The sequence below is a fragment of the Lates calcarifer genome, linkage group LG11 (assembly GCF_001640805.2).
Source record: "Lates calcarifer isolate ASB-BC8 linkage group LG11, TLL_Latcal_v3, whole genome shotgun sequence".
NCBI lineage: Eukaryota > Metazoa > Chordata > Actinopteri > Centropomidae > Lates > Lates calcarifer.
In genome coordinates, this window is record NC_066843.1 from 11,638,955 (window position 1) to 11,666,003 (window position 27,049).

The following is a 27,049-nucleotide window of genomic DNA, read 5'->3' on the forward strand; positions in this document are numbered from 1 at the left end:
TTTAAATTATATTTATAAATTACAAGACTTTACTGAACACATGACATTCACCCCGTTTACAAGTGAAATTTTAAATCCCCACAAATCACAAGTTTATACGTTTTATCTTGTCCATTTCTATCTATTTAAATGTTGACAATAGAAGCGGGATTTGACTGCGTCACTAGCAGTGAAACCTTCTGGCCAATCACAGCTCCGTGCTTTCAGATGACGTACAATGTGTGCGACTTCGGCTATCAACATGCGGGATGGATGTGTTGACTGTAGCCAACGTGTGAAGTGAGAAATAAGTAATTTTTCATCGCTGCAGCTGCCAAAACATTTCGTTTTCTGGGGCATTTTTCTGTGAGCAAGATGGCGAACACCAGCCTTCACTTCAAAACAAAGTAAGTTCGTATTTTTGTCATATGACACACACATGCTACAAACATTGCAGGCTGGCTAACACAAGCTAAGCTAAAGTGTCACTTGAAGTTGCTCACAGTCATATTTCTGTTGCTTCCTGACAGTTATGCTGTTTCCAGCAAGATTGAGCCGTTTTACAAAGGAGGGAAAGTGCAGGTGAGTGGTCTGCTGTGTGTGGAAAGTGTCTGTGCTGCTAAAATAATTGTTTGTTATCTTGTAGACGAGACAGAACTACAACTTTAAAGGTGATTCAGTATCATGTTCAGGTAACAGATGCAGCAGAGGCCAAAATATCCTGACTTTCAGTCCCTAACATGAGACAAGCTCCAAAAACAGACATTAGAAATTACATAAGTCTTATAACTGAACTGACTTTGACAGTGAGATCGTGTGACCATGCCTTTAACCTCATCCTGTCTGCTTTTGATTTTTCAGATCAGCAAAGACGAGAAACACATCTTTTGCACTTGTGGCTCTCGTGTCAATGTTTTGGAGATCAGCACGGGGAAGATCGTCCACAGTGTTGAGCATGTGAGTCCACAGTGGGTGGTTACCTCAGCCCTTAGTATCTAAAAAGTAGTTTCATAGCTTATGCACAACAGTATATAGCTAATATTGCTGAGTTTTACCTGTCAACATGATTACTCATTCCTTACATATAGTGCCACAATTTAAATTTAGAAAGAAAGAAAAGTACACAAGAAGTTTTCTTAAAGAATGTCAAATTATGGCTTATGGGATATTTGAAAGTGTAAGCTTATTCTGTTTACAGCTTGTAAATGCTTTATGTAATAAGTTTTTTGCGTTTTGATTAAAATTTTTATAAATCCTGGTTTTTCTTCTGTCATCCTTGACATTTTATTGTTACCTGTTAATTAACTCCCCCCTCTAATAATGTGAAACATTTATAAATTTGTACCTTTGATTATCCTGAGATCCTTTCCATCTTTTCCATCCACATAACTGCAGGACGACCAAGAGGACATCACATCTTTTGCACTCAGCTGTGACGATGAGGTGATGCAGACATGTCAACCACCTGTCATTTCTTACTGAATATGCTGTATGTTCTAATATCAGCCTGTAATACAGTATTTGATCTGCTCTGCTCTGTGTCCCACCACAGCTGCTGGTAACAGCCAGCAGGGCTCTGCTGCTGAAACAGTGGGACTGGAGGCAAGCTCAGTGCACTCGCTCCTGGAGGGCCATTCACACCGTGCCTGTAGCCAGCATGACCTTCGACTCCACCTCTACCCTCCTAGCGACAGGTCAGCTAACACCTCACATCTTACACTTACACCTGCCACACAGACATTTCACAGCTTACAGAGTTTCTTCTCCTGTCGTCCTGCAGGTGGCTGTGATGGCACCATAAAGATTTGGGATGTGGTGAAGCAGTACTGCACTCATAACCTGAAAGGGTCATCCGGTGTTGTGCAGTAAGTCTGAATATCTATGAACTAGAACCAATATGGAGATAAATAGTACATATCATAACACAGGAAGATACATGTGAAAACATTCAAGTTGGAAAGTTGCAGATTTCACAAGTTAGAGATTTCCAGTTTAAGTGGAGGCTACTCATCTTGTCACTACATTTAGTAACAAGATTAACTATTGTAACTATCTGTGTGCATCTTTTCAGCCTGGTTCAGTTCCACCCGGACATCAGCCGGCTGCAGCTCTTCTCCTCCTCTCTGGACTGTGGAATTCGGCTGTGGGACCTGCGCTCCAGTCAGTGTGTGTGTGTGCTGCAGAGTCACTACAGCACCGTCACCTCCCTCTGCTTCAGTCCTGATGGTGGCACCATGGTCAGGTACTGTGCTGTGTATCTTATCCCATAAAAAATGGATGAAATATCCCATCTGTTATTTTAATTTTAACTTAGCTCCTAAAGATGGCCTAAGTGTGTTTTAAAGCTGTTTGCTCATTGTGTGTAACTGTGTGCTGATCTTTATTTGTAGTTCTGGCAGAGATAAGATCTGTACAGTGTGGGACCTCAAGACTCAGAAAGCCAAGAGGACTGTACCTGTCTATGAAGTAAGACCATGAACCTGAAGAGTTATTTTGTATTTGAATAACTCCTAACACACAAAACCTTTGCTTATTCCTCATGTGGAGTTAATGTTGCAGCTGTGACTTTGAACTCCAATTTGTTCCTTGTTGTGTGTTTGTGTTGTGTGTGTTGTCTTGGTCTCCAGGCTGTGGAGGGTGTCGTGCTGCTGCCTGAGAATCAAGATTTCTCTCAGATTGGAGTGAAGAGCAAAGACTTGCATTTCATCACAGCTGGCAGCAAAGGTTCGTTTTTTTGGACTGCTCTGAAAATCTAAAAACCGTGTTCCTGTGCCTTTCTTTAACTCACCTCGCCTACTGCTCCCTCTCTGTAGGTGTGTTGAGAGTGTGGGAGGCCAGCACGGCACGTTGCGTCTACACCCAGACCCTCGCCTCCACCCTCACCCCTGTTTCTGGTGAAGAGGTGGAAGAGAGGGATGATGACCCCCGCAGTCTGACTCACCTGCTTCACCTGCCCACCTCCTCCAGACTGGCTGCAGTCACTGCTGAACACAACATAATGCTCTACCAGCTGCCTGGCCTCACCACACAGCAGCAGGTGGGTAATGGAAAACACTTAAGAGCAGTATTTAGATGCAGAACAATTGGTATTACATACCTTCATTTAATACGGCAGGAATTTCTGTATCTTTACTGTTGTCTTTATTGCCAACTAGCAGGTTATTTAACTGATCAGGAGATAGCTCGGATCTTAGAGAGAAGCTTTAAATGGAACACCAAAGAGGGGTGACATTTGCTCAGTGTCTCTTATAAAGTTAACTGAGGAAAGAAGTCTTGTTTTACCTCTCTCTATTAACATGTAGGCTAAACTAAACTAACACTCATCCTGTGATGTTATATATAGAGATATTAAATTCCTTGCACATTATTATGGGTAGCTTCTATAAAACAGGCATCTAGGCCTAGTTCCGTTGTCATTGATGCAGAACTAATAGACACTCTCTCTCTGTTGCTCCTCTTCAGTTTGTGGGTTACAGTGATGAGGTGCTGGACGTGAAGTTCCTGGGTAAAGGTGACAGTCACATCGTGGTGGCCACCAACAGCTGCCAGCTGAAGGTGTTCGAGCTGCTCACCAACAGCTGCCAGATCCTCTACGGTCACACAGGTCGGTCACCAGCAGGGGGCAGCATCCGTTCATGTAGCTCTTCATTTGAAACACGTCGCAGTACGTTTACTCAGTCACAGGAGGGCAGAAAGTTTCTTTGGCGCTGCCACTCACCCACAGAGGTGCATAGAAATAAATGACACAATATTTTCTCAATTTTTTGCTTTATCTATATCATATGAATATCAACTCCAGTTTTTTAGTAAATATTAATGTAGGTGAAACAGATGTTCAGTCTATTTTTACTGTAAATTTACTTCTGAAAACTGCAGTAGTTTTTTCAATGAAAAACCTGGTTGACTGGAAATTAAAGTGCTTCTACAAATACACATATTACCACACTGGTAATGATCACGGATGACTGATTAAGGCTTGGCTTGCTGTTATGGTTAGTTAACTGAATTATAATGAAAGTGAATCCACTTCACACAGAATAAATGTGAGAAAAAATGTAAGGGAATGAAGAAACTGGAAACTTACATTAAAATGGAAACAATGTCTTCTTTAATGACACTGCTGCCAAGTAAAGTCTAAAGACAGTTTCCATAAATAAAGGGAGGATAAATGAAAATGAAAACTGTCATTAGTGCAGCCAGAATCAGAGACAGTCAAGTTATCTCAGCTTTCTGTTGTTTAAAAGGTAACTTGCTGAGCAGGTCAGATGGATGTTTATCTAATGGGATTCTTAACCTATTCTTCTACTTTTATCTCTTTATCTTCCAGATACTGTCCTCTCACTGGATGTGTTCAAGAAAGGCTCTCTGTTTGCAAGCTGTGCTAAGGTGAGCACATATCTTTGCACCTTCGAGCAACACCGCAAACAAGGACAAGTCCACAAATGTCAACACATCCACATGATTAGAAGAAGCTATTCCATAAATAGAGGCGCATTAAAGCTCATTTATGGTGTGTGTGTGTGTGTATTTGTGTTTGTCTTCAGGACAGGTCCGTGCGTGTGTGGCAGATGGACAGCAACAGCGGTCAGGTGTCATGTGTGGCCCAGGGCTGCAGCCACGCTAACGCTGTGGGCTCCATCACCTGCTCCAGGTAACACGTAACATTCCCACAGTCACATTTATGAACATTGATTAAAAAGTCAATTGTTGAATATTAACATGGCTCTTGCGTGAAGTACGTCAGGTCACACGTGGCATGCGTCTTGAGTGACCACTTGTGATCGGATCTCACTTCCCAGTTCAGTATGCAAATTAACACAGACATCATTTCTGTTTGAAAAGACCAGATCTGCTGTTGTTTTTAACTGGTGGGAGGCAGCAATTCACTTCCTGTGTCTAGTCTGCCGGGAATTTAAAGAAGAAATCAAAACAACACAGGCTTGGTCTATTCCTTGGCATGTTTCAGGATAACTAAATTGCCCAAGATGTTTTTTGCACTTGTCATACGTTTCTATGGGCTTTTTGAATTTTCCAGACATTGTGGACAAAGCCAGCTTGTGAGATTTGAGAACCAACCAACATCATGAGTACATAAATCCAATTACGCAGAGGACGCCAGTTGAGTGGGTGGTCCTTCAGTGTGGCTCAGGACACACTGCTAAAAGACAGTGGCCGTATGTGGCTCAGACCACCTCTGAATGTGCTCTCAGTGCGTCCTCCATGCGTCACGGTGCATTCACACATGTGCTTAAGAGCTGTCCACCTGTGATTAGATCAGCCGAGATGCATGTTAATGCCAGGTATAAACAGGGCCACTGAGTCTTTCTGTATCTGCATGACAGTAACGATGCTCCATCTTTGTCTTTGTGTCTAGGATGAAAGCATCTTTCATAGTCTCAGGCAGTCAGGACTGTACCGTGAAGGTGTGGGATCTACCAGCAGACTTGTCTACAGCTGGGGCAGAAATACATCAGCTGACCGCCCGCGCCACAGAGAAGGCACACGATAAGGTACATAATGAAATATTCTGCAAACTGGTAGCTGGCGGCACATTGTTAGCTGGAGATCACCAGCTTTATACAGTGCAGGAGATAAAACACAGAACACAGTTGTGCATTAATTCCTTGCAAAGTATTTTTTCCAATGCATTTAACTTTAGATATTATGTGACAAAGGTGTCTGTCCAGATTTAGGCCCAGAAGATGGAGGTTGTAGGTTATGTTCCCCAGAAACCTCCATGACATGATCTTATTAGGGAAACAGTTGAGTTTCCTCTTAGGTTTAAAGGAAAGGAAGACCGATTCCTGAGATGTCGATAATAATAAGTGCAGACACAAGTTCAGGGTGTGTATGTTTTTTTTTTTTTTTGCTGCTTGTTATTCAGGAGGCATTTCCTCCTCAAATTCATACACAAAAGGCTTTTGTGTGCACATTCAGAAAGCTCTCATTTAACGGACAGAGACTGAAACATGGAAGACCTAATCATTACTTAGCTCTTGTTAAATCTCTGAAAGTGCTTCTTGATAGTTTGTAATATCCTCCATGGTTAAATTCCAACTCTTTTGAAGCCTGTCGGCAGAGAACCGGGTTTTCTACTTCACCAAAGGTCAACAAGGAAGTGTTACATGTTAGTGTTATTGACATACCGCTGTTAACTTTTAACTCTCAATGCAAGTATTTGGCCTAATTGAACTTTTGGTCACCTCCAGTTTTTTTTGTCGTTTTCATTTTTCATACCCATGTCACTGGTTACACATTACAGGGGGTTTTGATGCTGTTTCTTCATGTTGTTAAACACTACATGATTTTAAAATATAGTCTTGAATGAGTCTTTATGCAGCTGCCGAGATAATATAATTAGCTTAGGTTACCATTAGTGTCGTGTAGTCAAATCACTGTTTATAGCATGTATCACTGTGTTTCTCTGTGCTAAACTACAGACAAGTAATTATAGAAATTCAGAGCTGGCAGGTCTGTGACAATAGTGTTTTGTTTAAATTCGCTCCACTTCTTATCAAATAATACTCCTAATGCACAGGTTGTTTTTTTTATTATTATCTGGAAGTACAAGACATTTAATCGCTCTGATATAATTCTGACTTTTCAGTTTCCTGTATTATCATTTCTCTTTGGAAGCTTTTCTGCCAAAGGTTATTGACACTTTACATCACTGTTGTCTCTCCACTCTTACACTCCAGTGAAAAAGTGTCACTGCTGTCATGACATCTCTCTAATAAATCACATAGCAGCTCAGTTCATTTCTTTTTCTCTGGAAGGTCAGTGTTGACATTTGCAGACTTGCAAATAAATATTAATAAAGTGCTTTACTTTGATGAAATACTTAATTACAATTTTGAAGTAGTCCATTACCTTTCAGAGTAAGACATTGTGGTTTTTACTAGTTTTTGTCTGAGAGCTGTAGTTACGGTGCAAATGAAATTTGTAAATACAAAACACATGAAGGCTTTTTAGAATGTGATTTACGTATCGGACAACATGTAAAATTTTAGCTTAAACAATTAGTTGATTGACTAGTTATCTGATTAACAATTCAGAATTTAGCCACTGTTTTGTTTTGTTTTTGTTTGGTTTTTTTTTTAGTCGTTTTTCAAAGAATTCCAACATTTCATGGTGTCAACTTCTTAAAAGTTTTTTCAGCTTTTTCCTGAGTAATTTAGACTGTTGGTTAAATATAATAAGACACTTGAAGGCGTCTTGAGCTCTGTGTGACTGTGTGTGAGCTTTTCTCACTATTTTCTCACTCTTTACAAACAAAATAATAAATGGATTGGTCAAGAGAATAAGCAGCAGACTGATTAATAATAAAATAATAATAATGATAAAATCATTTGTTGCAGCCCTATGAAAAATGTTAAAAGTGAATTCAACCTCAACCAACTACAAGTGTAAAATTCTACTTAAACATCTAATGATTCACTATATAACAATGTATAGTAGTGTAAAATGTCATTAGATAGGGGGCCTTTCTCTGCATTGATTTATTTTACTCTTAAAACCATTTTCCTGATTATACTTCGATATTTTTACTTTACTTTTACTTTTCCTTGTGTATTTTACAGTGTGGTGCTGGCACTCCAACTAAAGGATTTCAACTATTTTCCATACTACTGTGTGAAATAACTATATTAATTACATCTCGCCATTACTGAATCAGGTTTTGTTTTTCAGTGACATTCAATAAATCAGGTTACTGCAGAGAGCCAGTGGTAATACAGTTACTCATTTATACACACAGTCACTGGAATTGTAATGGAGGTACAGACAGGTTGGGGGTTGGGTGGGGGGACGGGCAATTCATAAAAGAATGAATTAGCTATCTATATATCTATCCATCTATCTATATATATATATATTTAGTGAGGGCATACACACACACACACACACACTCACACAGGTGAGTCTGTCTCCATCCATCTCATTGTTAGGTTTTATCAATGGGGTCTCTTCTCATAAGGAAGTGGAGGAAAACTGATCACTTGCTCATTAGTTCAGTGGGATTGATTACATCAGCAGGATGCTGGGAAGTAAGATTTTTGCGCACCATAGTTTCCTGCTTCGCTTGCACGTTCCCAACTCAAGATGTGAGATGTAACAATTGAGTGTCTGTCCATCAGCAGTGCCTGGTTACTTAACTTTTCTTTTGTTTTCATGTTAAACATTCTTCAGATCTAAACACAGTTGACAGGTGACAATGGAAACAGTGTAATGAGAGGAATTTAGAGAATGTGGAAAAAATGTGATTTATATCCTTGCATCCTTTTTCTGTCCTACCACCCCTTTTTTCCATTCAGTTTCTCAGCAGCCTCTCTCCTTTTTTCCAAATGAATTTCCTCCTTTGAATGTCCAATTGATTTACTACGATCTCATTGGCTTTGTGAAACGTTATTCCTCATTTCCTCATCTCCCTGCCTTGTCATTTCTCCAGGATGTAAACAGCGTTGCGGTGTCACCCAATGACAAGCTGCTGGCCTCGGGCTCCCAGGACCGGACCGCCAAGCTGTGGTCGCTGGCGGGCGAGGGAAATGTGGGCCTGCTGGGGGTGTTTCGGGGCCACCGTCGTGGCGTCTGGGCCGTCTGCTTCTCTCCCGTCGACCAGGTGCTGGCCACGTCCTCTGCAGATGGCACCACCAAGCTCTGGAGCCTGCAAGACTTCAGCTGCCTCAAGGTGGGCCACAGGGTTGAATGTGAATATGTCACAAAGTGTTATTTATCACAGATTTTTTTGATAGTGAGGTAGAAATAATGTGATTTTATTTTGTTTTTTGTCTTTAGACTTTTGAGGGACACGATGCATCAGTGTTGAAGGTCATTTTTGTGAGCCGAGGCACTCAGCTGCTCACCAGGTAACCCTAACTCCATCTCATGTAAAGCCTTTCTCCATAATAGCAACCATTGTAAAACGTACATGTATACAAACACACTTTTACCTACAGTAAATTTGTCAAACATATAGTACATTATATGAGTATTTGGTGCACCTAGCGGAAACAAAAGGCAGGATAAACATACATTACAAACTGCATTTTAAACTGGAAACTGGATTTAATAGTTTAAGCCACATCCTCACATTCAAACATCAGGGGTTTTTTATTCTTAGTGCTGAGTGTTTGATACCCATTAATATGTCGATTATTTTTCGATAAGCTGATGAATTATACGCTCTATTAAATGTCATACTACGTCAACTAATGTCAACTATAAGAAATGCCTGTCACAAATTCTGAGCCCAAGATAACATTTGCAAATGCCTTGTTTGGTCTAACTAATGGTGAAAGGCCCAAGATATCAAATCTTCACATTTGAGAGGCACGGACCTGAGGACATTTTCCATATTTGTTTGATTAAAGATGTGTAACACCAGACACTCTAAACCTGCTTCAAATTTATCTGCATCACTGTGGATGTACCTGCTCCTGTCTTTGTGATAGTGACAGACAGATATAATACGATGCTCCCTATCACTTCCTCTCCTTAGTGGCTCAGACGGTTTAGTAAAGCTGTGGACCATCAAGACCAACGAGTGCGTGAAGACGCTGGACGCGCACCAGGACAAGGTATGGGGTCTCCACGCCAGCCGTAAAGATGACAAGATGGCGACTGGGTCGGCGGACTCTAACATCACAGTGTGGGTGGTAAGTGGGGTTTGACTGATTGACGCCTGTTTAACAGAGGACATGGAGAGGATTATCAATAAAACCTCTAAAGAGAAAAGCAAAAGAGTTATCTCTTTTTAGCTATCTTGGCATTAGTGTTGCTTTTTTCTGCAACAAGAGAAGGCTGCAACAAGAGCACAACTGTAGTTACAACCTGTAAATCACAAAATAAAAGTAGTGACATAAGCAGGTTCGAGGAAAGAATGAGAATGATACAGCATGATATGTAAGATTTGTAATGTAATGGCTCAGATATCAGCATATTTCAATAGCAGTGTTCAATAGTAATTTAACAGCACACAGGGCTTGTGTTTTCAGTTTAAGGACCACTCTTCTAGCTGTTTACTTTTAGCTGACCATTCACTTGGACTGACCTCTCTCTCTTATCATTGGGGGGGGGGATTTCCCCTGCAGGGATCAACAAATTATCATAAAAAATGTTGTCCTCTGTCCACCCTTAGGATGTGACTGAGGTGGAGCTGGCAGAGGAGCAGGCCAAACAGGAGGATCAGATACTCAAGTAAGTTACATACAAATTATCTTTTAGATATGGAAAATCAGTCCCCCACCACCTCCACCCCCTCAACCTGTTCTCTCAAACTGAGAAGTCTCGGAGGAGTCAGTCAGTCCCAGACCAAACCTGGGTCTACTTTCCCCTCCTCCTGTCTGCCTGCCTGTCTGTCCTGTCCGCCTCATGAATAAACAGGGGCTGTGTTAGGCTAAGGTGGACCTCACTGGGTCACAGGTCAGGCCTGGCAAAGGTCAGGGCTTGTACGTGTGCGCTCTGGTATTCTGATAAGCATGAAGCACTTTCAGGTCTCAGACAATTGATTATTTTATATATTAATATGTGTGCACAGCCATTTGCGTTGATTTTGACGCCAGCCAAGGTAACAAATGGATTGTTATCAGGTAGCACCACACACAGGAAAGACTAATTCTGTGTGCACTGGGGCTGATGTGAGAGACAATGGATTTGTGGAACCACAATTGACCTTGTTAAACATTGATGTTCATTATATAAATTCTCAAAAATGCCTTCAGATGCATGTATCTCCCTGTGTTTGAACATGTGTTTATTATATGTGTCTGAAGGCAGCAGGAGTTGTCCAACCTGCTCCATGAGAAGAAGTATCTTAAGGCCCTAGGTCTCGCCATCTTGCTGGACCAGCCTCACACTGTGCTCACTGTGATCAAAGGTATTTTATCCTACGAGTCTATCCCATTGTCTCTATCCAATCCATCTCTGTCCTTCATCTTTTCACCTGTGGTTATTTTGGTAATTTGTTGTCCTGCCTGTCTGTCATCTCTCACCACTCACTTGAAGAGTTGAGTCGTCCCAGCACTGATACTCACACAGCACAGCGCTCTGTTAGCGGATTATCCTGTGATTCCACACTGTCATACTCTATAGACTCAAAAACTCAAAAGCTTGTCACTCCCTTTTGTCCTTCCCTGTGACATGGAGGAAACAACATGCCATATTTCAAAACAAATAATAATCTCAAGCTTGAATAGCTGTCACATCCCTCACAGAAAACAATTGCGGGTTTCTGGGGCAAATCACAGACTGTTTATGATGTTAGTGCTGTTATGAACTCTCTGAACTTCTTGTTTGGACTTAAATTAGAGCCGATGCTCTGCTACTGCAAAGTGAGTCACTGCAGCAGCAAATCTGCCCTCAGTCCTACGTGAAAAGTAGTGCTGCGTAGGGGGCATATTCTAACCTCTTGTAAACACAACAATGTCTGAAGTAAGCTATTTGTGCTAATGCTGCCTCTGTAGCGATAGCAAAAACTTACACATAGCACCTTTTTAAAAAAAGATGCACAGCAGTAAAGAGATATCATGACAAGATCTTTTTCAACAATGGAAATGATCTCTCATAGGTTACAAGTGTATAACATCATTCCTGTCTTTCAGTACATGTGTGTCAAACAAAAGGCAGATGCACTCAGAGTTCTGCAGTATAATACAAAGAGGTATTGATTACACCAAGTCATGCTTACACTGGAAAGAAGATGAATGTAGCCGAACCCAGGTGTACACAAAGGAAACTATCTAGTTGTGTAATCCTAACATTGTTTATATTACAGTTTCCACACACCAGTCATTTGCTATTATTAGTATGACACAATAATAATATTATCTGTATTTGGTGTTTGATTAAAAGCAAGTTACACAAGCTCCCACGTATGACAAATTATTTTACCCCACTGACTTTTTGTCATCTGTGATACAGCAGTAGTGCAGTGATGTAATTGTGATAATACACTGTTAGAGGCTAACATATTCAGAGGTGTTTCCATTAAAGGAAAGGCGTCTCAGTTGCACCAGATGAGACTTTTCTGATCGTTCCATCTGTAAATGAGGTGAAAGCGTAAGCAGACCTGTATATGTCTGTTTTACCATATCACATATAATCTGTGAATTAGGTAAAAGATAATGAGCACGCAAGGACAGTTAGCTCAGTTGCTACTACAAACTTAACCTGAACAAATGTACCTCAGCCCCTGACGGTCTGTCGTCTCTGACATCATGATCTCTCTTGCTCTCAGCGATCCGTCAGGGGGAGGACAGACGCGAGCTGCTGGAGAAGACGCTACTGAAACTTCGTGTGGATCAGAAAGGTAACAGGTCAATAATGTCTTTAACCTTCTGAATGATGACACACAGAAACAACAACAAAAAGGTTGTCTTAATTCAACTGCAAATGGTTGATTCACATTGAAAGTTGCAAAGTTTAAATGAATAAACATATAAAGGTTAAAATTCAGATTATTAACCTCAATATATTTTCCAAGAATTCAAGAAATGTCTTTAAAAAGGCTCTGACTTGTTTGAATGTGAAAGTGTATGAGGTTTTTCAACTTTGGCAAGATAAACAAAGAAATTCTTGGGATTTCACAAGCCTGCTGGTCTTTTTAAAGAGAATATGACTCTCAGACACAATGAGCCGGAGAAACAATGTCTGTCAGTGGAGAAAGTAATAAAGCCTGTTTCTTTATTTTAACTTCCTTTTCACCCTCATAACTGGCTACTGCTGCCTCACACTCAACCCTGTAATGTCCTCACTCAGAGTCACTCCTACGCTACTGTGTGGTGTGGAACACCAACGCCAGAAACTGTCAGGATGCCCAGGCAGTCCTACAGGTGCTCCTGACACACCTGCCGCCTGAGGAGCTGCTGCAGTACCAGGGCGCCCGAGCACACCTGGAGGGACTCATCCCATATACAGGTCAGCAGAGGGCATGTGTGTGTCTGAATATAATAGTGTTGACCAAATGAGAGAATGAAATGTTTTTATGTATCTTTAATCCAGTTTATACGCCCAAATTATCGTAAATTATCCAACAATACCTCTCTCCAAACTTTAGACATTAAATGATTGAATATGGCAAAACAGAAACGTACATAAAATACATTTAAATATACAGAATAATGCATTGGCTTCAGCACTTGGATAAAGGGCTTAATAAAAACGACGACGACAATGTTAGCATAGCTGACAGAAGTTGGACACGTGCCAAAGAAGCAGCGTAAGATAACCCAGTAAAAGCTGCTCTGAAGGTGGTGTGGTAGAAACAAACAGGTTGAAGACATCTGTCACATCTGCTACTGAAATTAGAGCAGGGACTCTTCCACAAAGAAAGCTATATTTTTAGCTTCCTTTTAGAGATGGGTGTGTGTCATGATATGGATTATGTACACTGATCAGTAATACAAAGAAACATTGATGTATAACCATGTACCACAAGATGACAGCTGAGACGGGTTCAATGCTAAAGAAGACATGATAGATATTACGATAAAGTGGTAAATTGGAGGCATGGGACATTTAAGTCTGGTTTCTAGAAAGAGGAGATACTGGTTCAAGATGGGACAGTGTTAATATAAACATGATATGCAAGGAGATTACACAGGCAAAGTGGATGGAAACATTGCATGATTGTAAAGACATAAACCTAGGTTACCTGTTAGCCTACATATATTATCCTGATCCCAAATCCTAAATCTAGTTTTGGCTGAAATGACTGATTCCTCTTCTCTCTCCCACAGAGAGACACATGCAGAGGATTGGAAATTTGCTGCAGGCATCCATGTTTCTGAACTACATGTGGCAGAAGATGAGAGTGGCCGGGGCACCATCCAGGTGAGAGAGCTGCTGAGTCTCAGGTCACAGGCTGGAGCTCATGAACCATCTTAGTCCACTGCCCTGTCTCTTCTGATTATTAACAAGATATTGTTTCATGATGATTCAGGATTCAAGTCTTTCTGTGGATCAAACATGCCATAAAATTATGTGATCAGTGTTGCTGTGGTCGTATTTAACTCTGATGGGAATCCAGGAAGAGGAAGTAGTGTTGGTGTTTGCTACTGAGCAGCATTCTCAGCCTTCGAAGCAGGCATGCTGCCATATTTTTTTCTTTTTCTGATTGTTGTGACTGAGAGATTTGACTGTAAATGATACATGGAAACAAGGTTGACATCTTGACATGAAGTATTTACATATCCACACATCCGGAACCTAAAGTTTTTGCATAGTTATATGATAGTGTTTGGGAGCTCATTTGCAGTTACATCTAATCCATGTTCTTGTATCTGTCCTAGTATGGGCCAAGATGAAGAAATGGACACCACTCCTCTTGCCAAACCGTTCTTCATGATTGACAAGGAGAAAGGAAAGGACAGCGGCGAGGAGAAGCGAGACACCGGGAATGACAGCGATAGTGGACAAGATGAAGATCCAAAGTGCCCTGCTGAAGAGGAGGAGGAGGACAACGACGATGAGGTCAGCGTCACCAAGAAAGCCTCCACAACCAACGCGAGGCTAGAAAACGGAGAGAGCACCAAAACTAACGGCAACCGCCGCTCTGAAAATGAGGAGAGCTCAGAGGAAGAAGACATGGAGGAAGACGATCAAACTAAGGCGATGAGACGTCTCCCAGTTTCTTCAGCTCCTCAGTGCCAGACTCTCGCCAGCTGACCGGGATCGCCAAGCTGAACACAGACGACTCACTCCTGAAGATTAAAAAAAATCCCACAAAGTCCTCTTATCTGGGACCATTAGCTGGAGCTGGGGCGACACACTGAATGTGTGGCAGCGCTGGAAGAGACAGGTGTGGGATGGTAATAATACAGATTAAAGGCCTCTCCATCCCGACTTCCCCAGACAGAATGGACAGACAGGAAGAAAAGATGAGGGAGGTAAAAGGAGCTGCATAAACAGTGAGGGCTGAACTATGGGTTATCTTCCCTCTCATGCATACCAGCACCCACTGTCTGGCTTCTGCAGTGTTGTATAATCCTGATTGACCTGCTCGACCACAAGACAAACAGCTCGTTACATATTACCCTGCATTTTTTTATGACATGATCACAGATGTTTATAAAATAAAAAATGTGTTCCTTGTGATTTAAAATGAGACACAAGTGTGTTACAACATTACTTTTTTTAAGTTGCCTTTAACATTTGACCCATCAGTCATTCACATACTGAGCAGCTGCCTTAAAAAAAACAAAAAAACTTGTTACTTAGTGGAAATGGTGAAAATCTCTGTGGAGGATACTGGAGGTTTTGACCTTCTGGTTTCTGCATATTTTAGTAAAAATCAACCAGGGCATGTGCAGCTTTATCTTTTCAATCCATGCTTTTTATTTGTTCCAAGCTTCTCAGTAACATATGAAAAAAAAGCCACATTACATTCTTCCAAGTGGAGTTTTTGCTGTAAACACGCTTTAGCAGGAAACAGAACAACCTGCACAGACTGGTATTTCACAAAACATTTACTTTCTATTTCAGGTACAAGCATAAATCAATCACGCTCTTCTGCACTCGACACAGTGAAAATGCATATAAGGCACGACACAGGGTTTCCAGTATGGAAAATAAGTCATCATTCAAAACAGATAGTAAAAAGGTGAGCTATGAATGTTTAGTGAATCTTGATTAATCGTCTTGTTTATACATATAAACTGATTAAATTAGGAGATTTTGTGAAACTTGCACACATGCACATTATACATGGTAGACAACATTAACAAAACTTCACCACTCAGAATCAACAATTCCTATTACATGTTGCAGCAGTCCTCTCTAGTCTTAGCTTCAATCATTAAATAGATCAGTCCAGCAGTTGTAGCCTAATTAGCAGAGCTGCATCCTCAGGCCCCAGACTAGATGAGGTTCTTTAATAATGAGAAAATAAAGCTAGCTTTGGTGTCAATAGAAACCTCATCTGGTCTGTATCTCGGTTTGTGTGGGTGACTGGCCGCCTCTGGCTGCGTTCTTGCGGGTGACAGTGGAGCAGCGGGTGAGGATCTCCTGAGCCCGCGGCCTGGGTGGCACCTTAGGCATCGTGGGCCCCTTGTAGAGGTTGGGGTCAGAGACGCTGGGGAGTATCTTCCCCTCTTGGGCGCTCGTGGGGCTGAGGCAGTTGCTCGGCGGGGGCGTGCGGCTGAGGCGCAGCTGTTCCTCGTTGACGCTGTGGCTCAGGTTGAGGGACGAGCTCGCCGAGGAGGAGCTGAGGTCGTCACTGAAGCTGAAGTCGTCGCTGCTGCTGCTCATGAAGCTGCTCCCCTCACTGTCTTCTCTCAGCATCCTGCCACGCTCCAACCCCTCCTGCTCTTCTCCGTCCACCTCCACCATGATGGTGGGTGGAGGGGCGTGATTTGCGGCGGGTGGGGAGGCGGCAGGAGCAGCAGAGGGCGAAAAGGCCCTGGGCAAGGGCAGAGCCGGCGGCTGATCAGACAAGACGTTGAGGGAGCGGGACCTAGGCTTGTTTTCCGGTTCAAGCAGGCGAGGCGAGGAAGACCTGACGGGTGGAAGCTGCAGCAGGTTTCCTTGAGATAGGCTGAGCTGGTGGGACTGTTCCAGCATCGAGGAGGAGGAGGGGTCCGGGAGTAGGGAGGAGGAAGCGCGACGATCTTTGTGGTGGCCTGTCATCTGGATGCGAGGGAAGTTGTAGGGCTGCAGGTACATGGTGGGGATGTAACCTGCTTTGCCTTTGTACCTGTTGGAAACAAACAAAAAAAGAGACAAGAATGCAGCGTTGAAAATCTTGATACTGGCAGCAGTGCTTCAGGAACTATGAGCACAAACACTGTCTGGTATTCAACAGATCGTTCGTCTTGATTACACAGTCCTATGGGAGACATCTATTATGCTACCATTTCCGTCAGTATCTTTCTTTTCATCATCCTGTCCTATTTACCTGATGAGCCACCAGCCATTGTTGGACTTCTGCAGGACATCCACCACTGCGCCCATGTTTACAGTTATCTCATCATCTTTGGTGGCTTTGTAGCTCTTCACTGCAGTGTACAGGGCTCCTTAAAGAATGAGAGAAGCTACTTTAATACACAATGTTGTGTTGACAGATATCAACCCACCAGAGCAATTAGGTGTTGAGAGGGTACAGCAGGAACTGTATCTGTGCACTTACCTCTCTCAGGAGTCCCATCTATGTCGTCTTCATCCTCATCGTCATCGTCATCTAGCTTCTCCAAGTAGGGGGCCGGGAACCAGGCCATCTGTTTGGCTTCATTCTCCACAAGCCACCACCCTGAACCAACATAAGACACATATTAAACCCATCCCAGAGTGCATTTGGGCCCATTAACCACCATTAAGCAGGACACACTGACTGATGTTTGTTTGCTCACCTGCTTTGTCTTTGATGAGTACGTCCACTTTTTCGTCCACAGCCACTTTGAAAGGTTTGTTCTTGGTGTCTTTGGTCTCGTACTTGGCCACGCACCTGTACGTCTCCGTGACAAACGGATGGGTCACGTTGCCGCCGCCACCGTGCCCTGCATCGCCCTTGATCTCGTCGTCTGAAGGCATGATCACGATGCTAAAGGTGAGAGCTGCAGGTTAGTGTGGAGGTAAATACACACCAGAAACATACAAGGGTGCACTTTTAGTGGTGTCAGGGTGTCTCGGCTAGTTCCTGGTCTACCACGATACATGTCAAAACTTGATACAGATACTAGTTCAGCGGTCCAGGTCCACATCCCTGCCTTGCTGCTCTGCCACAAAGTCAGATCTGAACATGTAATTCTATGTATTCATTGTTTGTTGTTTTCAATTCTTGAACATTCTTCTGCTAAAATCTACAGCAATCATAACATTTTTACTGAGGTAAAAACTACTCTCATTCTTTTGTAGAGAGAGAAATACTGATCTTGAATGGCAAATAACTTTTGTTAGATGTAACATATTTTTCTATTTTTCTTTGAGTCTAATATTCTCAAAAGGACATTTTTGGAAAGTTATAAACCCGTTTCAAGGCCCACTGCAGTTTAAGGTAGCACATGTGAATGTGCAACAACCTAAATATCAAAAAAGTTGTGTTTACTTTGATTTTAATGTAAAATGCACAAACAAAATTTACATTAATTTTGTTTAAGTCCCTGCTCTCTATAGATCTCTATATGGAATCTGCATCATGCTATGTTCTCCTTCTCCTCTTCTCCCCTCACCCCTTTTTCTCAACCCAACCGGTCGAGTTTCCTTGCCACTGTCGCCTAATGTTTGCTCGTGGTGGGAATTATTGCGTCTCTCTTTATAAATTTTGTAATAAAACGAGTGGGTCTAGACCTGCTTTGTATGAAAACTGCCACAAGATAATCTCTGTTGTGATTTGGAATACAAAAAAAAAAAAAAAAAAAAAAAAGATTTGTAAGTATAACTTACCTGTTCTTGGCGATGTCCGGCTGCATGTCCTGGTCTTTAGGGTGGAAGAACTGGATGAGGTCTGAAGAATGAAGGACCCGCGGGTCGCAGCTCAGGAGATCGTCGCAATATTTCTGCAAGAATTTGAGGCGCAGCAAGTGACTTTGCGGGGCCCTTCTTCCTGCTGCCCCGCTTCGCCTTCGAGTCTATAAAGGAAACAGAGACACAGAAAGTAAAAATGTGCAACAGCTTCGTTGTTGCATATGATTTACACAAACTGCAGCTGGGAATTACGCACGCTTACATTGAAATTTGGGGATGGTTCTTTCAGATTTCTTCAGTTTACTCGCCGCTGGGAATGCTTTCTTCATCTGTTTCTGTGAGCAAAGGTAACAGACCTGTTTAGAAAAACCAACAGCCACATTCACATGCGTGAGGTCATGAATTCAACAGGTGTTTTGTACTCACATGCATTTTCTTGAAATCCTGAAAAGCTCTGTAAACCACAATGTCACTCTGATCCGACCAAAGCACGGAGGTCATGTACATCTGGAAAAGAAAAATGCAGATCTGATCACACCGCAGAAAAGCACAGGTTTTCTCTAATTGCTGCATCGAGACACAAAATGAGAGATAACCACATCTGCGCTTACTTTGCTCTTCTCTTTTTGCATGACTCCGATTAAACGGACACTGATCGGGTACCGCTGGGCCTCCATGTTCCAACGACAGAGTCGGGACAAAGTTTGCTGCTGAGTTAGTCCAGTTGTGAGGTGCTGCACGAGCCTCTCAGCCTCGCCCTGGTTTGAGTCTGAGGCAGAGATGCTCTGCAGGTGCATTTATATCTCCTCCTCCTCCTCCTCCTCCTCCACCTGCGCAGGTGTGGCTCTGTGAGTCACGGAATGGTGGAGGTGGAAAAATCTCGTCGTCACTTGAAGGAAACTCCAGCGTTGCTCCAAAACCGCGATATTTATACTTTTTGGCAAAAGACGTTGTATTTCTGGGGCCTCTGACACAGACAGGTCTTTATTCTAAATCCTGCTACGTGAGGCAGCTGGAGGATGGAGCAGGTGTATTTAGAGCGGGACGGTTTCCTCCACAATTTGTCAGCATGCTGATCTCATAATTTGTCCAGTTAAATCACCTTAAAGCACCACAGAGATTAATTTATTCTTTTTTTTTCTAGCTCCCATCCTTTCATTTTACTCAGGCCCATCACATCAGAAAATGGCAGTTCTTAGATTTAGTGTTTACTTAACTGGTGCTTCTGTCTGTGTAGAAAATATTTCTCACCCATCTCTCTTCATCTAGAAAGAACTGGTGTTTGGTGCTTGGTTTGAATACTTGTTAATTTTGTATCACTGTGAGAGGATACTCCACCTAAAAAATAAAAATAACAAAAAAAAAAAAAAAAAAAAAAGAAGAAGAAGAAAGAAAGAAAGAGAAAAAAATATATAATGGACCATAAGATGGTATAAAATAAAGAAGAGCAGAATCAAATAGGCAACAAACAAAGCAGTAAATGACAAAAGAATAAATATTCTGTGAAGAAAAAGAATGATGACAGTGTCCATAACACCCACAGGTGCTCTTGGAAGTAGATTTTTTTGTGTTACATCACACAGATGGATGAGGACAGTTGAATAAGTGTTTTGGTTGACAGGACCTGAAACTGAACAAAGTATAAAATATAAATAGAGAATTGCAGGTATTCCTAATGAGGTTGATCTTCATATCTACTGAGCTGCACTCAACCTGTCATCCTCACCAGCCACAGAAAGAGCAAAGCAACCAATCCAACAATGTGGTTAGTTTCACCAGACACACACACACACACACAGAGAGAGAGAGAGAGAGAGAGAGGAGAGAGAGAGAGAGAGAGAGAGAGAGAGAGATCTATAACTGCCTCTTGTTAAATGCAAGTTTGGAGATATATGGAATCACAGCACTTGATGATGAGTTCATGATGATGACAGTTTCACAGTGAAAGGGCTGGTTGCAGATGTCAACAACCAAACGTTTTCAACTTTATTGAATGTGCTTCATAGTGGTTTTTTTGTTTGTTTGTTTTTTGTAGAAGTTTTGGTTTTTGTTTTGCTGTACTTTTTTCATGATTTCATTCTTCCCATATTATGTCTGTTAAATAATTTCTGTGATAATCTTTTGTGGATTCATAGTATATGCAACCCTGAAAGTGTGTCATTGTCTGTTTTCTTCCATTGATGTTGCAACAAAGGCTAAATTAAATTAAAATCAAAAATATAATATATACATACTGCATAATAAAATTAATACCATATTTTAAAACACAGAGACAAAGTTCATAGATTACTAGGATACACCAAACTGCATCTGTCCTGTAGACAGTTGTCAGCATTGTTAAAGCTGAAGAAGGAAGTGGTTGCCCACATTATTTTTAACATTCCTTTCCTTTTGTGGTTTATAAGGAAAAATGTTTCCCCATCTCTTGAGCCATGTGTCGTTAGCTGTGGCACGTACGCCAAACATGAGCCACATTTATTGAACATTGACTCTTTTTTTAATGCTATGAAGAAAGCTGCATTATGATGGTTAATCAGAAACCTTGTTGTTACCATGCAACAACCCCCCCCCCCCCCCAAAAAAAAAAACAAAAAACAAAAAACAAAAAACAAAATATCCATTGTTTTTCTGCACATTTATCACCTGAAATTTTGAAAAGCCACATCTTTAATACCAGACTACCTTTGTCTCCAAGCAACTTAAGAAAAATAAACCTTGTTTTTAGGGGTCAAGTTAATGTTTAACACAGAGAGCATGGATAGAAAACTTATACTGCAGGGTTTTTGACTGCTGTTCCGTGTCAAATCAACCTGATAATGAAGTAACAGAAGTAACCTGCATTGATTGGGAATATGCTGCAGTCAGTAGGACTGGTATCACTTTCTCCATTTCTGAGATTTGTGGGTAAGAAAGAGGGACTGGCCCGTATCCTCAATTTGTAGCAGCAAAAATTAATTAATTCACACTCACTTATCAACAGCTACACTATATCAGAGACAATACAAAGTTGGCTACACTTCAGTACTACCACAAAATGGGTTAGGGTTTGAACTTGGCTGAAATGTGTTTGACATAAGGACTTAAACCTTTTCATGGTCCACTACTGACACCTAGTGCTGGCTGCTGTGATTTCAGTGCTCTGACAATGTCCCACAGAGGAGGTTTGACTAAACTTTACCAGAGCTGGGTTTATCTAAAAATGATACTTTAAAAAAAAAAAAAAAAAAAAAAAAAAAGAGCAAGAAGATACAAATAGTTCTCTTTATTTCCCCTCACACAGAACATTCATAGCAGATTTATCATACATCATCTTCTTTAAACTGATTTTTTTTAATCAGGTGTATTCAGTCAACACTCATTTAGAATCACACTCCCAAGCAAACATTTGTTTCTTACATTGCACATTTTGTTGATTTATCTGTTACATGATTAATTTAAAAAACAAAAAACAAAACCAAAACAAAACAAAAACAAATTATTTTTAAAGTCATTCAGATTGTAACATCTTCAATCCACTTACTTGGGTTTAAAAAATTACAGTGCCAACAGTATTTCCCACAACCCATCATGTCCACATGTCATGCTGCGGGCTACCAAGCCAGCTGAAAGTCTACAAGCAACAAGGAGGCAGGCAGAGTACATGCACTGTCCAGATAACTTCTACATCAAACCTTGTCAGAAAAACTTTAATGGATCTTAAGGATTGATGAAAATCTGTCTTTTTCTTTTTTTGCATAATTTCTCTCAAACACAGATATATACTGTCATGATTTCTTTCAAATAAAACATCACTAACCCCATTGTTTTCTTTAAAAAAAAAAAGGGAGCCTTTACAAACATTTAAAATTGTAAGGCAGCAGGTTTTACATAAAGCTTCAAAGGAGATTTTATTCTCCCTCCATCACCCTTTCCTACTTGACACTCCCCGAGCCACACAAGGTGCTTCTTCACATGATATTCTCCTCTGAGCACAGAAAAAGTGACACATTGCAGCTAAATGTTACTTGTACTTGAAGCTCTATGTGTTGTGTCCTACTTTTGTGACTCTTTTAAAAAAGGAGAAAAATTTAGTAAAATAAACTGACACAGCCACATTTGAACTGCTTCCATACATGGAAATTATGTGGGACAGATGAACGTGACCATGAATAGACAGAAACTGGAGGAAACCCAAATTTTATCCACAGTCAAAATTCTGAAAACACCTTATGTTTCAAACTAGTCATGATCAGTTAGGTACTGTCACATATCTGAGCTTTAAACGCTGGTTATTTCAATTAAATAAGCCTCCTTATTTTTCCCATCATTCTTAATTTTCTTATACATTTTGAGAAATAAAATAATAAGTTATGGTGGTGTAAGAAATCCTTCCTACTCATGAGCTTTGGCTTGCATAGAGAACTTTCAATGTGAAGCCATTATCAGACTTTAGAGTCTATAGAGGATTTTTTTGGAAAATGCAGCAGCTTGGAAATAATTGGTTATTAATGACCATTTCCAGTTTTAGTTCATATCATCCCTGATCAACAGACCATAACTTACAGTCTCACAGACCATGCAGAACCATTGCTTTTGTTGAAACCCCTTGTCAAGACTCCCTCCATCATTCTCTGCATTAATCACTATGGTGCGTCAAAGTGATGCTGCAAAGATACTTTAAAAAAAGAGAAATAAATTAAGCTTTACTGAACAAAACCCCACTTATAACTTTATAATCTTTGTCTTTTGCAACTTTTAACTGACAGGCAATTATATTTATAGTGTCTCCACTGAAGGAAAACTGCAAACAGTTTCAATGTCTGACTACAAATCCTGCGAGAGCGCAAAGAAATCAGTTGCACAAATCTGAAATAAAAACAGGCCAAAAAAAGGACAAAATTAAAAATAATGAAATCTGAGGCAAACATCAGTCCTACAGTAAATGTGAGACCAGTCCATCTGTCTTCCTCTCAGGTCTTCTGTCTCACTGTGCCACCTTTTCTTCAGTCCACCAGAAGAGTGTCTGACCACATGTTTATTTCCCACCCACCCCCCCGCGGTGAGGAAAACAGGAGGTCACCCCCCTGTCTCTTGGCATTAAAGGGCTCTACGTCGTTCCCATCCCATTTAAGCACAGGGCAGTATGAACTGTCCCTTACTTCACTTTATATTCCTGCATGTTTGTGTCACCGAAATTCATAAATGGGCATACTGTGCTCTCGAACATGGTTCAGATTTAGAGACTGGTACCTGTGGATGTAAATAAAAAAAGAGTAATATCAACATAAGAAAGATAAAAAGTATTGTTTGAATCATTGAATTTGGCTTGTAATGCCACAGAGCTACAAACAAGAGAGGTAGTTACCATTCAGAGCTCCTATGATAATAGTACCCCTCGATGGTGGCTGTGGACTTCTGGAAGCAGATGTAGTAGAAGCCTGCAAAGGAGGCACCGCTGATGTCTTTGATAGTGTGGTCTGGAACTAGAAACTGCTCCTGAGAGTGCAGGAGAAAGAGCGGAGGTTGGAGGTTAAAGCTAACAAAGCATAAAGAGGAGATGTGAGTGTAAAGCTTGTGCACTAACCTTCCACCTCATGAAGACATAATCACTGTTGTCCAGCAGCTTCATAGTCAAAGTCGTCTGAGTTGAAGCTTTTGGCATATTTGTAAAAAGGCTGAAACTTGCCCTGGTTGAGAGTGCATTAAATACAGTTAAGAAAACAGAAACTCGAAAAACGAAAACAAGACAACTAGGGATGTGACATTTCATTTTCTTAACTGAAAGTGTCATGTAAATTATCACTATTAATCATTACATGCTTCTAAAATGAAGACACAAAGCCTGCTGCTCCATCTATTGTTAATCAGAGCAAACAAAATTAAAAGGACTTAACTCAATTTTGCAAAATTTACAAAGCGGCAGTGAAGAGGTTAAACAGAGAGCTGCAGAGCTACTGTTTGTAGACTGAACATGACTCATGAGCCTTTCCAATCATATGAAAAGTTATTCACATTAAGGTGACTCATGGCATATGCCCTGCAGTTTTCCAAACCGCTGCACCATATCTGTGCACTGTTGGTTAATAAAAGACTGATTTAATTCACTGCTTTTTGATTAATCTTTCAGAGCCCTACATGCAACAAGGACCACCAGAACATACCCAGTGCTTTCTGTCCACATCCTCATCTGCGTCCCACTTCCTAGTTAAAAAAGGCCTCTTTCGACTGATAATTTCGCCAGCGAAGAACGTTGTGAGAGTGGGATACTCCTGTCACAGCAGAGTGACACAAATAAGAAAGGAGGAAAAATGTCAAACAAAACTGTCAGTGGAACTTTTTCCAACCCTTGTGAGTGGCAGATTATATTTGTATTCAAATTGCATAAATGCTATAAAAGGCTGTCAGTCCATCACTGTGCAACACAAGGTTTCCAGATTTTCAGTGGCTTATTTGTTGTGCAGCAGACCATGAACTATGCATCAGCAGAAAGATTACAGTGCTATGATACTAATCAGGAGTAGCTGTCCATACTGTGCACGTTAATTTACTGCCCTGTATATAGGCCTACTGCAATAAGTAGATGCACTCAGACACACGTTTAAAATAACAGAAACATGGGGAAATATCTGTTTTCTTAGTTTTATTTCTCATTAGCACCCTGTCAGTTCAAAATAACTTACTACTTCTACAGATATACAGACACAACCTGGCTACTCATCTTTCATTCCACTCTGCCACAGCCAAAATTTACTCCAGGGTCCTGCTGACCTATTACCTTCTATATGTTACATAATGTAATGGGTATACAGTTGACACACTTAAGGACACCAAAGATTAGAGTCTACACCTGAAAGAAGAGGGCTAAACCTAATGTCACCCTCTCCCTCTAATCTTTGCCACATTTCAGTCTGCATCAAGCAAGTGGAAACCAGATTCTACACGCTTAAACATGGTTAAACGCGTAAACCGGTTTGTTCTTAGTCTTGGACAGAATAAAGGTCAGTCTCACTACATGTGACCTAGTTTGAAATCTCACCTCAGTCAGGCCTTTGATCTTCAGGTATCCACACAGGTATGAGTCCTCCACAGTAACATGCTGCCCAAAAAAAAAAAAAAAAAAAAAAAAAACAGATTTAGGAAACATAACTGAAATCACAGGCTGCACAAATTGTTCTCCTTCTTCTTCATGATGAAAAAATGACAGTAGGAGTGGTGTAAACCAGAGACAAACATTATGAATGGGTGAGCAGGTGGGCATTATAATGTCTGTTAGTAAGCTTAGGCTGCTGATATAGATTCATTTCACTCATTTAGGTAGCTAGTTGCACAAAATGCTAACGTGTCTGGGTAGTATGTGCACTGCAAAATAGTTGATGACAACATTTATTACTGAAATTTGGACCAAATAGAAAATTAATTAAATGCCACAGTAGAAACACAGTAAGCCGGGTTGGTTCAAAATTGGGTCAGCGTGTTAGTTTGACAGCGAAAAAAGCTGAAGGAGCTAATGTCAGTTAGCAAGTTAGCTAAAAATATGCTGACTTTACGTATAATAATAAACAAACCAAACAGACCAAACAGAATTAGCGCACCGCAATGACAAATTTACCTGCAAAACAACCTCAACGTCGTAGGAGTTGCCTTTGCTCTTCTGGTAACCCCGAAACTGCGAGCCGCTGTACAGCAGCGAGGTAGCCACCCCCGGCTGGTAGGTGTTGATCGGGGCAGGGGGAACAAGAGACGCCGAGGATGAGCAGGCCGAGCCGGTAGTACTGCAGCACTCTGCTCGGACAGGCATGATGAGCGCTAAAGTGTCACCGTCAGCAACCGTCATGAACTTTGTGACTGAGCGCACCACAGCTGGAGAAAGAAAGGGCACTGACAGAGGAGGGCCTGCCAGCTGCACAGAAATCACCGATGTCCAAAACTTTGCTCAGTGTTGTGAGCTGTCCATAGACTGGCTCCTGAGGACGCGTACTGCAACGTCTCATTTGAGAATCCAGCTTCCCCGACTCTCATTGGCTGGAAACTAGCGCTCGGCTTGAGCAAGAATCTTATTGGACAATGTAACAGAATGCATTCTGGGAGATGTATTCAACTCGATAGGACATTACAACCATGGGAGAAATCAGGGAAACTCAATGTTTTTTGTCGACATGCTGATTTTTGAATGCAGTGTCAAGGAAAAAATGAAAATTAATAATTCTATTAATTATGAAAGATATGATAGATCATAATTAATTATGATGCATTGTAGATACCAATGCCAGATGATTAGTATTTATTTTTCAATTTTGATATTTATAAATGGAAATAGAATCACTTATTTATTTTGCTTATTTTTTGTAGTTTTAAATGTATTCATTCCTTGAGGAGTTTGAGATTGAGATTGGATATGGAGAGAAGTGGAGTGATCATCAGCGTACACTGACTGTACACATCTCAGCATATGTTGGCTGGGATAATGTATAGGATCATCTGTGCCGATGAGGATGGGACACACGACCAAAAGTGGTTGAGAGCTAAGTTACAGACTGACAAGCAACTGCTGGCTAACCAACCAGACATAGTGATGGTTGACAAGGAGCAGAAGATGGCAGTTGTGAGAGATGTGACAATCCCAGCTGACAGCATCATCTGAAAGACGGAGCACAAGAACATCAAAAAGTACCAGGGGCTGAAGGAATAGCTGGAACAG

General features: G+C 41.1%; 3 protein-coding genes across 3 annotated transcripts; 1 reads left to right on the top strand and 2 right to left on the bottom strand.

The window, feature by feature from the left end:
- Positions 1–203: 203 nt before the first annotated feature.
- On the top strand, positions 204–15,079 carry tbl3 (transducin beta like 3). The gene is made up of 23 exons (XM_018671277.2): positions 204–386; positions 510–561; positions 841–936; positions 1,375–1,422; positions 1,532–1,673; positions 1,760–1,844; positions 2,051–2,221; positions 2,370–2,445; positions 2,607–2,703; positions 2,793–3,016; positions 3,442–3,583; positions 4,307–4,365; positions 4,524–4,630; positions 5,354–5,489; positions 8,426–8,665; positions 8,773–8,843; positions 9,476–9,632; positions 10,115–10,173; positions 10,749–10,852; positions 12,212–12,283; positions 12,733–12,891; positions 13,713–13,806; positions 14,265–15,079. The coding sequence occupies exons 1-23, from the start codon at positions 355–357 to the stop codon at positions 14,638–14,640; spliced, it is 2,799 nt and encodes a 932-aa protein (XP_018526793.1). The 5' UTR covers positions 204–354; the 3' UTR covers positions 14,641–15,079.
- A 206-nt stretch (positions 15,080–15,285) lies between these two features.
- On the bottom strand, positions 15,286–26,370 carry gid4 (GID complex subunit 4 homolog). The gene is given in 11 exon segments (XM_018671329.2): positions 15,286–16,666; positions 16,868–16,985; positions 17,099–17,218; positions 17,319–17,453; positions 23,540–23,601; positions 23,717–23,847; positions 23,936–23,971; positions 23,973–24,038; positions 24,513–24,620; positions 25,388–25,447; positions 25,961–26,370. Coding segments are annotated over 11 exon segments (1,839 nt in total). The 5' UTR covers positions 26,186–26,370; the 3' UTR covers positions 15,286–15,888.
- Positions 18,381–19,134, bottom strand: noxo1a (NADPH oxidase organizer 1a). Its single transcript, XM_051073714.1, has 4 exons — positions 18,984–19,134; positions 18,799–18,879; positions 18,635–18,707; positions 18,381–18,536 (listed from the first exon to the last, which is right to left on the bottom strand). Exons 1-4 carry the CDS (start codon positions 19,047–19,049, stop codon positions 18,388–18,390), a joined length of 369 nt encoding a protein of 122 aa, XP_050929671.1. The 5' UTR covers positions 19,050–19,134; the 3' UTR covers positions 18,381–18,387.
- Positions 26,371–27,049: the final 679 nt, after the last annotated feature.